We start from the raw sequence: 13432 nt of genomic DNA on the forward strand, positions 1-13432 counted from the left end.
ACAGTCTTCACTAAGACCCAACTACAGAACTCCAGTTCCACTGATCTGTGCTGATATTTTGTTGGGCAACTATTAGAGAAATTATAATAGTTGTTTTCAGGCAGGGAAGGAAAAGAATACTTGAAAGAAGTGTTCTCTTGTTAGGAACAATATTTCAGCTATTTTTGAAACTTTAAAGGCAGAATTTTTGACAGAAACTACTTATTATTTACTATTATACCAGGTGCATGTAACATATACATAATTTCTGGGAACTGTACTTGAATATATACATTAACTCTTAGTGCAGCTTATCCAGCTATATTCACTGATATATGATAAATAACAAGGCACCCTGTGATGTGACATCCCTCTCTTCATCACGGGGGATGTCTAGGAGTGACCCTATCTTCTACCACCATAACCATCCTTTTCCCATTCCTCAGGTGTGGCTCTGGGATGTGGTTCTGACCAGCAGCAATGCAGCCTGCACCCCAGTGGAGCAGAGTGGTCTAAAGTGACAGTGTTGGTGTGGGAAGGAGCTGCAGGGAACAAAACTGAGCCGAAAGGAGCTGAGCCCAGAGCAATAGAGTGGCAGCACAGTGCGACATGAAAAATTTATCTCTTAGTGGTTTGTCCATCATTGTTTTCCATTGTCTTGGAATAGGGGCAGGGAAAACCATCTGTGGGAAGCTCCCACCAACTTGTCTTTGTGTGGGAGAGCACACATGGTACTGGGCACAGGAACAGCTGCCATCTTATCTTTGTGTGGGGAAAGCCACAGGGTGCAACCTAAGGGGAGTGGCACCTTCTTGTCTTTGTCCTGGTGGCCACTCAGAACCAGGTCAAGGTGTTAAACACCCTTTGAGTGTAAACACTGTCTTATGTTGCAAGATTTGGTTGGGGGTGTGTATTCTTTTGCCATCTGTTAAAAGTGGGGCAGTTTTCGTCTGTTAATTGGGCCATATGTTAAAACAAGGTGGGGTAGTTTTCTTTGTTACTTCCACAACCAATCCTCCCTCCAGGAGATATCTCCTGTTAATGGGCCATTGAATCTCACTGCATTACTGATAAAATTACATCATCCCCTTGGGAGATGCTCCACCCTGTGGGAGGAGCCAAGTCTTCCTACCTGGATATAATCTGGCATTTGGAACGCTACAAGCAGCCTTCTCCACTAGATTCTCAGAGGAAGACCAGGTCCATGTACACTACCACCACTGGACCTTCAGAGGAAAACTACATTTTTGTAGAGGATCACTGCTTCAAAAGAACCACATCTGTCACTCCAGGAGGACTGCAGCCACCATCTCGATTAGACTGCTACCAACATCCTGACCAACAGGATGTCAAGTCATATTCTGACTCTGTCAGTGTTTTGTATTACTGGTTTTTTTTTTCCCTAGTAAAGAACTGTTATTCCTACTCCCATATTTTTGCCTGAGAGCCCCTTAATTTCAAAATTATAGTCATTAGGAGGGAGGGGGTTTACATTTTTTATTTCCAAAGGAGGCTCCTGCCATCTTTGGAAGGCACCAGTCTTTTCAAACCAAGACAAGTACCTTTTTATTTGTTATTAATATTGCTGCTAATACTGTGCATTTCTTACTCCACTGCTGTTAGCTTTCAGTAAACGGTTATCTCAACCCATAGCCTCTGCCTTCGCCTCTCCCTTGCCAAAAGGGGTGGTGGGAAGAGGAGCAGTTTATTTGTAGGTCTAATTTCTGACTGGCAGCAAACCACTGCAGTAGTTTAAAGCAGATTAGAACATGGTCCTACCTACTTCTGGATTAAAAAAAAATCCATGTATTAAAAGTCATGAATACAGGTTGAGATGATAAATATAAAGTATGTCTGAGTAGCTAAATTCAGCATTTATCTGGAAATTGCAACATAATGTAATTAAGTTTTTCTTTATATAAACAGAGGTGATTAATTACGGCATTTTAAATAGCATTATGGCATAATTGACAAAACTGTTTTCATTTTCATGGCTACTTTTACACACTTATCAGAAAACATTAATCCAAATATAACTAAACATTGTCTTGAAGGAGCTTAATTTGTAGGTTTTTGTGTTTTTTTTTTTTAAGAGAACTGTCATAATCAGAAAAACTATGTTGAATCTGCTACTGGACAAACAATGTGATATGAAATGTCTCACAGCTTATATAAAGAGTTCATAGAATAATATTTTTATAAACATATTATTTAGTAAAAATCTCCTTTAGCACACACAAGCCAGACAGCAGTCTGTGTTCCCCCTCCCTCTATCCAAGACAAAAAAACAAAAACCGAACAACCAAAAAAAGACCCAATTAAAAATAAAAAGAAAAAAGAAAAAAAGGTGGGCGACAGTAAACCTTTCCAGTTGCTGATAAAAAAATTTCCACATTTTTCTTGTATCACTGTACTAGCTGCATTGTGCATTCCTTTTCTAACTACTCAATTGCTCTACACTTTCCTTTTGAGTCTTTGTGTTGTGTATTAACAGCAAGACCACATTTACAGTTATCCAGACAGAGAGAAAAAGTGTAAAGGGCTGGAAAAATATCTCTGTGTAAACCATATTAAAGATGCAAAAAGAAGCTGAAACCTGTTGAAGAAAGCAGAAGCAGAATCCAGTCCAGTTTCTGGTGATAAAACTTGATGAATCAGAAGTTCAAGTTTTTGGAAGATATCTGGCACACAGCTTCTATTATCAGGTTAAGCCAGATGTAATTCTAAAGGATGCATGTAAGCATGCTGAAATTTCACCTTCTGTTTTCCTTGATGCAACTACTTTACATCAAATAATATTTTTTTTACAAAAGAAAAGTTGATTCAGTTAAATAACTTAATGAAATCCACATAAAATTAAATCTGAATGTAAAAAAAATAATAACTTTTACTCTAGGATAGTGATTCCAAGAGTGAAACCAGAATCAGAGAAAGGAACAGATATTTATTCATCCAGTCCCAACCACCTTATAAATTTTAGATTTTGTTATAAATGACTAAATTTATATAAAAGCAAATTTAATATGTTCAAGACATTTAATAGCAATTTCTAGTCAGGCTTAAAAAACCTTCAGGGAAGGGAATGCCAGGAGCAGAAAAAAAAAGGACACAGTCAGAAAAATTTTCTTTGGCATGAAAGTCTCACTATTAAGAGCCTTGTTTCATGTTTGGTAAATTAAAATGCAGTATATTAAAATATAGTACCTTATAACACATGCATAGAGCCCGCTGTCTTGTACCAGTGTTGGTCTGAACCAAATGGAGTCTTCTTCTTTGCTCATTCTGGTTCCATCAAAAGCTATAGGTTCCTCAAAATCTCCAGGTCCAGAGCTTTTGTACCACATCAAACTAAGTCCAGCACTTTGGGCTAGGGAGTAATTAGCTCTAATATATCCATAAAAGAGTGCACATTTTATACGAACAGGTTCTCCCACAAGAACTTGATATTTCTTGTAATCCACAGACCAGTCAGTGCATCCATCAGCTACAAGAGAAGAGAAAATGACAAGAGATTGTCAAAGGCTTTGGAAAGCATTATTCACAAAGCAGTCTTTATCGTGGGAAAGTATTGTATTTGAAAAAAAAGTCCATTGAGGCACTAGCAGTATGCTTTTTATCCCTGAAAAATTAACTGCATTTTCATGATGTTTATGTCTTGTCTATAGTGGACAGAGCTATTAGGACATATATTGCTAAATGTTGGTAATCTCTGAGCAGTAACTGAGCAATTGCTCTTTTATCTTTTATCTTTTGTGCAACTCCAGCATGACCAGTTATAAAATGCTGAAGTGAAATTAGTGCAACACAGAGGGCATGTGGTTCACAGGGTGTCACCATCTAAATTGCATCAATCAGATATTTTCAGTGTTACCATGTAAGTGAAAGTCTCAGAAGATATTAGTACAAGGAGCTGTGGTCTGAATCATATAGTAGGAAAGTCTGGCATAGATTTGAAGGAGAATAAACTGTCTTTACAATAAGACCAGATGCACAAAAAGTTACTTCTAGGAAAATTACTATCAATAATATAAATGGATTATTCAAGAACATGTTAAACAGATCTTAGTTGGAATTCCTGACTTTCCGCCATTTGTAATTTCCATTACAAATTATGATTATTAATGTTTTCTTTTTTTTTCCTGTTGAATAACATCAGCCCTTACCAATACTGTCCCACAATAACTACTCATCAGAAAGCAAAACTAAATTTATTTGACATGCTGAACCCCAGGAAAATAACTAAACCCCAAGGCCAAAAAACCACCAAACTGACACCCTCTTCCCCTGTATTTTTACTTAATATCAAAACAACAAAAGTAAAAGACCTATTTTCTACAATGCCTTCCTTAACAAAAGTTTATATTTTTTAAAGCAATTTCAACCATGAAAATTCACCTTTAGGTTCATACACTAAAAAACTCAGTGTCCAGTCTCAGCTATTTAACTAGGCCCCAATCCAGTCAGTAGAAAGCAATCAGTACATCCCAATGACAACTTATTTCTTCTTAATACTATGTCTCACATAAATATTTTGTCTTTGAATTTGACACTTTATTAACTTCAAAAGAGCGCAGATAGCTAGATAGCTATCTTAGAAAATCAACTTTTGAGAAGCTCTATTTTCATCCTAGAATTGTACTGACTTTAACAGAGAATTCCATCTACTGTGCAAGGTAATGCAGTATTTGCACTTTAAACTTAGACAATATTTTTATCTGTTACGTGGGAGAAAAATATACTAGGTTGTGATTTATTGAATCCTGTATTTGCCACAGTACTTATTATACATTTCAAAATAAGAAAGAATCAGACATTTTCACACATCCCTGTGTAAGCAATACCCTAAGTTGATCCAACATAGAAAGATGGGGCAAAAGTGAATGAATTAGAGTGAGTGAAAATTTAGAGTGAATTTGCATTGTGAATAGAATTCACACAGAAAGATATTTCATATATCTTTGGACTGTGTCCTCCTGCATTTACTTTTATGGCCACGAAGGGAAAATAATATGTCCCTGTTCCAATTTTCCTACACAACAGTTCCTAAAAATTAGTAAGTATTTTTACAAGGCCCTAATAAGACTTAGTTGTACTCATCCATAAATTGAAGTGAATGGAAACAAAGCTCACTCTTCAATTCCCCTTAGGACCAAAGAAACTAACTTTCATGTATTCCAAAATTCAATTGCATCTTTTATCATTTCATTTTTACCTCTCTGAAAAAGCATTCTCTCTCACCTGACTTTATTTCTCTCTGCTTCTAAATCCCAATGCCAAAAATTAATTAACAGTCAGCTCTAAGCAATGTTAATTTCATTATATAAGTTACCAGGTAATAACTTCTTCATCATGCTTTATCATCAGATTGTAATCTTGCTTTTCACTGCTTAATTTAGCTAGTACACGATGGTTTACATTATTAGTTTGTAAGTTATGTCTTCTCTCTCAGGATATTCAGTCTAATGGTTCCCAATTCCTTTTACTTGCAGAATCCATGAGAATACATTGCTGAATAATACAAATTCAAGCTCTTTGTATTGGATGAAGGATTAACTATGCAGGGTAGATGCCAGTGGCTTTGTTTCAGCGTGATATTTTTCATAAGGGACCTTGGGGTCCTGGTTGATGGCAAGTTGAGCCTGAGCCAGCAGTGCCCTGGCAGCCAGGAGGGACATCCCTGTCCTGGGGCATGAGGGACAGCATTGCTGGCTGGGCAAGGGAGGGGATTGTCCTGCTCTGCTCTGCACTGGGGCAGCCTCACCTCGAGTGCTGGGGGCAGTTTGGGGTGCCACAATACAGAAAAGACATTCAGCTGTTAAAGAACATCCAAAGGAGGGCAGTGAGGATGGTGATGAGTCTGGAGGGGAAACTGTATGAGGTCACCTGTCTTGCTTAGCCTGGAGAAGACCAAAGGGAGACCCCATTGGGGTCTTCAACATTCTCATGAGGGGAAAAAGAAGGGCAGGTCCCAGTTTCTTCACTCTTGTTACCCGTGACAGGACTTGAAGAAATGGCATGAAGCTGTGTCAGTGGAGGTTTAGGTTGGATATCGGGAAACTGCTTTTCAGACAGTGGTTGGGCACCTGAACAGGCTCCCCAGGAAAGTGGTCACAGCACCAAGCCTGACAGAGTTCAAGAAATGTTTGGACAATGCTCTCAGGCACATGATGTGACTCTTGGGGTGTCCTGTGCAGGGACAGGAGTTGGACTCTATGATCTGATATGTGCCTTCTAACTCAGCATATTCTATGATTCTAGAAAAGCCTGCTAACAATCATCTGATTTATCTATGTATTTACTGAAGTATTTATTCATTTTTTGTCACAAACCACATCAAAATGTCCCACCAGATATTTTAAGAGAATATCTACTTGTCCTGCATTCAGCTGGGAGAGATGTAATTTCTTTATAGCAGCTGTTACAAGTGCTGTGTTTTGGATTCAGAACTAATGAGCTCACACCTGGAGCGCTGTGTCCAGCTCTGGGCTCCTGAATACAAATGATATGTGCAGACTGAAGTGTCCAACAAAGGCTCACAAAGCTGATTAAGGGACTGGAGCATCCCTGCTATGATCACAGACTGAGAGCTGAGACTGTTCCGCTTGGAGAAGGCCTAGGGGGGACCTTAGTAATGAATACAAATACCTGAAGGGAAGGTGCAAAGAGCCAGGCTCTTTCCACTGGTGCCCAGTAATAGGAAAAGAGCCAATGGGCACATATTGAAACACAGCAGGCTCTTTCTGAACACCAGAAAACTTTTTTTTTTTTTTTTTTTTCTGTAAGGGTTACTGCAAATTCACACAGGAGGTTGTGAACTCTCCATTCTGGTAGATATTTAGAAGCCAGAGAGACATGGTGCTGAAAAACCATTTCTAGGTGGACTGCATGACCTACAGAGGTGTCTTCCAACCTCAATCATTCTGTAATTCTGTACTCTATTACAGTTACACTCAGTGATAACCTTAAGGAAACATATGTCCTCTTCTCAAAGTGGTCGTTGAATGAAATGAACATGAGACTGTTTCTCTTCCTGTTTTCAGAAATATTATACCACTTAAACCGCCAACACTGACATTCAAGTCACTTAGAACTGTATTAACCTTATTACAGCTGGAAGGCTTAATACTTAAAAATCTTCCAAGAAATTCCTCACACTCAGCCAATGTGCTAATCTATGTGAAGGTGCTAATTCAATTTTGTCAGATATAATAGAAAATCATCATTCCCATCATAAGGCACACTGTGATATTTTCTGATAGCTGATATTTCAGGAGATAACTGTCCATCTCTGCATAAAATGCTCCCAATTCCACAGTAACTGAGAAACATAAACAGAAGCTTAAAACCACATAACAAAAAGGAAAACAGACTGTCAGGTCCTTAAAAATAATACTGTTAACATTCAGATGGTGAGAGAGCATGCATGCACCATAACCAGCACTTTCTATATACATGCTGTATGTGGTGTGTAGAGCATGCATGCTTTTTCAGTCTAGAAAAACTTGGATGTATCAAAAACTAATTAAAAGCCCAATTTGTAGATTCCTTGAAGAACATAAAGATACATTTTAAAAGACCCAAACATATATTTCATATTTCATATTCATATATTTGATTTTTATATTTACATTACTACCTTAAAAATGTAACATATTTACATGTTAAATGTGTGCTACTGGCTTTGTAAATAGGGACAGAAAACAACAAAGGTTTAATATTCATTCAGATTTTTTAAGATTAAATAAATTGAATATTTCTAGTCAGTTTCATATTGTAACTGTGTCCATTTCTACCTTGACTAGATTTTTTTTGTTTATGCAAAAGTAGGGCATTGTCCAAATAATTTTTCTAATGTTACTTCTCTTAATTATGGCTGCTACTGACACAAAATCAACACATTCAATTATGGTGGTTCAAAACAACTATGGGGAAAAAAATAGACTCCATACTTTTCAATGTTTTTATTTATACCATCGCATTATCAAGCAGTCAATCATGGTTTATAAAGTGAAATATACTTGAATAATTCAACAGCTTTGAAATTTCAGAACTGCCTTCAAAAGAATGGTTGTAGTCCCTAATCTCTATTTTAATATGCTGCCTGTTATTGCTACACATAATAGCACAATGCAGAGTCCAGGATAAATATAATCCACTCAGTTATTTCCTTGAGTGATTTCAGGGTATGAAATAAACCACACTGCATCACTCTCCTAATAATGAGATCGTTCTGCTCAATACACAAGTGTCTTGCAGGCTGCATCTGCTGGATAGGACCCAACACACAGAATATTCAACATTACTAAGAAGACCTTCCCTTTAATTTTTGGTATCATAGGTATCATTTTCAAGGCAAAAGACAGTGCTGAAAAGGAAAAAAATATAAAGTTAATAACTCCTGAGTCTGCTGCTACAGCCTGATCTCATTCAAAAGCTTCAATTCAATATATAGGTTTCAGGATTAGAAAAGGTCTTCACTTTTTCAACATATTGGTTAAAACCTGATTTCCAGACATCTACAAAAATAGGTCTGACAGTTAAAAACAGTTCTTCTAAAACATTTGTAAAAGAAATAGCAAATTATTCTAATTGTTTTTAATGTAATGATATTTAATAAAATAAAAATTAACAATAAATTTACTTCCTGCTCACCTGTGTTTGTAATTCCATTCTGAATTTTATATACAGAAGATTATGCAATGTCACTGTGTCTTCTGTTTATTTGTCAGCTAGTTTGGGGTTTTTTAATAAGGCATTTGTAAGCCTGACAAAGTGAAATCATAAATCACAAAAAATTCTGAAAAGTGGACATGTAAAGGAGAAAGCACCAGGTCTTGCTCCTAAAGCTGGAAAATTGTCAAGGAGAGCACTAAGGGAAGCAGAAATAGGATGGCAATGTGTAGGGATAGTAAATATGATGGGTTGAAAAATCAAACAAAGGATGTTTTATATGTGCTGTAAGATTTTTTGGTAAGCTGACAAATAGCAAGGTCAAGAAAACAGGCTTTCCTTAATTGGCTTCTCATAAAACAGCATTTCAAAAGTTCAATGAGCACAAGATTCAGGATTACTTTCTTTAAAACAATTTCCACAACAATATTCTGCCATCAAAATCAGTCTGTTCTGGATTACCTTACTCTTTGCCATCCTTGTTTCTTTCTGTTTTTTGCTTAGACTAGATAGCATTAAAATTAAAAATAAAAATTAAGATTTTATAGTTTATAGAACACTCATTACAGTGCCTGAGCCAATTAACTCTATCCAACATAACACATGGTATTCTAGTGTGGGTTCTCATTATGAAGACATGCAAAGATTGTCTATTTTTGGTTTGCGTATGCTTTTATTTGATACAAAAATAAACTGACAGAAATGAAGAAGCAGAGCTTAGAGAAAACACATTATGGAGATGAGAGAGAACATGGTCAGTTCTATTCTTAGACTGCTTAGATTTTGTTTTTTCAAAGTACTACCAGTATGAAATTGAAAAAAAGAAAAAAAAAGAATTAATATTAGTATTAATATTATCAAATTACCACATCAGGTATTTTATACGCAATTAAATGTCTTTTTGCACTGACTGCTATTACAGCTTTGCATATTGCTATACTGCACTTCTGTTAGGTACAGCATTTTCATTTTGAAAAGGCATTTTTCATTCTCTTGAAAACTCATGCAAAATTATGGTTTAGGCTGAAAACATGTTTTTTTTTTTTTTTTCTCAGTCTAAAACTGTGTAGTGGCTGTCAGGAGAGGGTGCCAGTAATGGAAAAGGATTTTGAATGACATTTCAGGGAAACAGGAAAATTATTTTGGAGATCATCATCTATGAAATAAGTTAGTTCCTAAAAATTGCACTTTTCCCAACACCAGATAAGTTGTGAAAGGGGTAGATGTGGTAGTGGAGGAATTTTGGCAGATACATTAGCCTGTAAAAAGAGGAATAATGAAAAAAAAAAATCTACGTCTTGCCATAAATTAATTAAAAATACTGTTTCTCAGCTTCAGAATACTGCACTAACAAGAAACAGGGTATATATGGCTAGGTATTGGGCTACTTAGAGGCATAATAAGAATGAAAATAGTATTATGTCAATCTGGTGGGAAGTTTTTCATGTCATTCTCTCTTTTACCTAATCCAAGCCAAATTAAATAGAATTTTTGTGTGAATTATTACTATTCCTTTAATTACCACAAGTATTTTGTAGAAAATATTAAACTACAAAGGCTATTCGAAGGGGGGAACAAAAGTTGTTCAAGACAGACCAATGCAGGAGTAAATGCTGCACTTCCTAAGTACCTACTCTAAACAAAGAGTTTTTCCCAGTTGCTTATTCAGTCCCTTTTGCATATTTCAAACCCTGCTATTCTGTTTTATCATGTCATATAAATTAGGAAAGTATATGTCATATACTTGAAAGGTATCCTGGCAGGACTGACTGATCAGGTTCTGCTGGATTGACCCCAGGCCAGCAGCAAGCACCCACACAGCTTCTCAATCACTAAGCTACACATGCAACAGAACAGGGGAAAGAATAGGAAAAGGAAAAGAAAATTAATTGGTCAAGATAAAATTAGTTTAATAAGTGAAGAGAAAAAACCCAAAAGTGATGCATAACCACTCCCTCATTATCTCCCACAAGCAGACAAATGTTCAGCTGGTGTCTGAACAATGGCTACCTCAAAAGCCAAAACCTCACAAATTTATTTCTGATCATGATATTATTTGGCATGGAATATCCCTTTGGCCAATTTGGGTGAGTTGTTCCAGCAGTGTCCCCTTTCAATCCCTTGGGGAGTAGAATGGGAACAGGAGAATTCTTGTGGTGCAAGCACTGCTCAGCAATGGTGTGTTCCCAACACTTCTTTAGTCACCAATCCAAAACAGTGTCATAAAGGCTGCTGTGAATAAACAAAAGTCCATCTTGGCCAGACCTGATACACAGATTCCCTAATCTTCTGTGTGCTTCTGTCTGCTACCTTCTTTCAATTATTCATTTCCAGCTCAGGGACTGTCCGTACATTTACAGTTATAGCATAGAGATGGAGGCATAATTTAATCAACAGCCACAAAACACGAGAGTTTGTTTACTAGATTAATTTCCAAAGCCTGATATTAAAATGCATTAATTTCTGTGCCCATCTGAAATGAATTGGTTCTTGTTATATTTACTATAAAACTTTGAGGGTGGTTCTACATCCTCTGTTTCTTTCACAGAATCACAGAATAGTCTGAGATGGAAGCAACCCACAAGGATCATTGAATTCAGCTCTAAAGTAAATGGCCCGTATTGGGATCAAACACACAATTTTGGTGCTAGCAGCAAATCCTTATGTGGCTGTACCAGATTATCTGCAATCCTTTTCGAACCTTAAGGGCTCAAGCTTCTTTCCTCCCTGCTCCCCAAACATACTGTGATTTATTTTGAAAGACAACTCCCACCCAGTCTCACTAGCACACCATTTCTATATAATGTATAACTTTTTATGTAATCTTATATATATATATATATAATGTATACGTTTAGATATGGGATGTCAACATGAGTATGTGAGGAAGTCAAGAAGTCTGGTACATGCTGGTCTTAAAACTCCCTCTGGAATGACTAAACAAAGTCACTGAAACAAAATAGTAACTCAGCCTGAAGAGAACTGGGGAGAGGTTGAACTAATTTCTAAAAATTGAACAAGCACATGTAAGGGTAGGGCTTTTTTTCCTTTAGATAGGAGATTTCCCAAAGAAGAGAATCTCTGGGCCATACTGGGGTATCATGTTGCACAGAAGATGGCAAATTATTTCAACTCTTCCATAATCTCTGAATTATTGAAAGCTTCTGAAAATACATTCTGTTCACTAGTAGCTTCATTTTGGAGATTATGAGGAAGATCAAGGATTTTTTCATGTTGGAATTTCAGTAGCACTCAAGTAACAGCTGCACTGTATACCTCTAAACTATTTCCACAAAGAACTCAACCACTTAATATCATAAAGTTGCTGATTATCAGCTGAACTGCAATAACTAAATATGTGAGAACTGTCCATTTGCAGTAAATATAAGAAAAATCAGCAGATTCGTTCATAACACAAGAGGATTAAAATTAATCAAATGACAACATGGGCATAGGAGAGTACAATTACCTTGTTTCTGTGACTTATCTAATGGAAATTTCTTAAACTGCATTATCATAACTATATGACTAATACTGTGCAGAAATGCAAAGGATTGCAGTGAGAGCTTCAGAAGGAGCTCTCTCAGAAACCCAAAGAAATAATTTCAAACAGACTTTGAATCAAAGTATCATTGTTACTTTAAAATTTCAAAGATTAAGAGTCCTAACCATATAATCATTAAGCATAAATAGGCCATGATGTTACTAGGGATATACATATTTTCTAAAATTACATATTTCTGTTAATTATTCTGTTCTACATTAACTCCTAAAATACTGGGAGAAATTCAGTATATGGAAGCTGGGATCTAGGATTCAAAATATCAATATTCTTTGTGAAAGAATATGTTAACTACATAAAACTGATAGTGGTTTTGATAGCTGTTTCTTGCCTGCAAGTAGTCCTGCTAGACTGAAACTGCAGATATGGATTTATTTAAAGCTATATATGTCTCAGACAGCTATTTGTGTTTAGAACTTCAATTAAATAGAAGCTAGAATGCACTATAGCATTAGAGAGCACAAAGAAGTTCTAGAAAGTTTTTATTTTTCTTTACTCAATATAACAAAGTAATTTATTTTTCCCAAAGATGGGAAGAATTTTTAAAATAATCTTTAGTGTATATCACTGCTTTAATTTTATTTACTATGTGTGTGCATGTGAAAATAATTGACTTAGTAATTGCAGTGTTCTTGAACAGGGATATGATGTCAATATTTATATCAATATATTAATTCAAATGTATGGTGCCATTAGGAATCTGCTAATCAAGGCTTTAGTAATCATCAGCAGTTTTGAGACAGCTCAAACACATTTAAACACTTGAAGACAGAATGCTGTCTTCTTCCCACAGCTGTTTTGGGGCAGGTCAGTGGGGCAGAGCTGGACCAAAAGGCTGAGTCTGGGAGAAGGGAAGGAGGCCCAGGACAGAGAAGTCTGGAAGGGCAGTGGCTCTCTGGCCTGGTTGCAGCTGTCAGGGCACCCTGGTGGCCTGGGAATGACCAGCATGGCTCTGGGAGACCAGAGGGATTCTCCACAGCACAGGTCAGCATTGTGCTGCCACCAGACAGGGGCAAATAATGACTGAAAATGGGGGGAAATCCCCACAAACTGCCCCCTTCATGAGGCTGTATCTTCAGCAGGTGGCATTAAAAAAAATTACTGCCCTTGTAACAGTCTATTCTGTTATGTCATTACATATATTAATGAGTTTTAAAAAATCTGGTAATGCAATATCTATTACACTGGTAATAGATACTGGTACTCTGGTTTGTGTACATG

At 36.6% G+C, this 13432-nt stretch overlaps 1 protein-coding gene across 4 annotated transcripts in view; it reads right to left on the reverse strand.

Moving 5' to 3' along the window:
- IL1RAPL1 (interleukin 1 receptor accessory protein like 1) overlaps positions 1 to 13432 on the reverse strand; it is a 664262-nt gene that overhangs the window by 302935 nt on the left and 347895 nt on the right. For all 4 annotated transcript variants that reach the window (XM_064407418.1, XM_064407415.1, XM_064407416.1 and 1 more), the window contains exon 3: positions 3184 to 3463. In XM_064407418.1, the coding sequence (XP_064263488.1) occupies positions 3184 to 3463 (280 nt within the window). The remainder of the gene's footprint in view (positions 1 to 3183; positions 3464 to 13432) is intronic.

This window comes from Passer domesticus, chromosome 2 (genome assembly GCF_036417665.1).
Source record: "Passer domesticus isolate bPasDom1 chromosome 2, bPasDom1.hap1, whole genome shotgun sequence".
In the NCBI taxonomy this organism is placed as follows: domain Eukaryota; kingdom Metazoa; phylum Chordata; class Aves; order Passeriformes; family Passeridae; genus Passer; species Passer domesticus.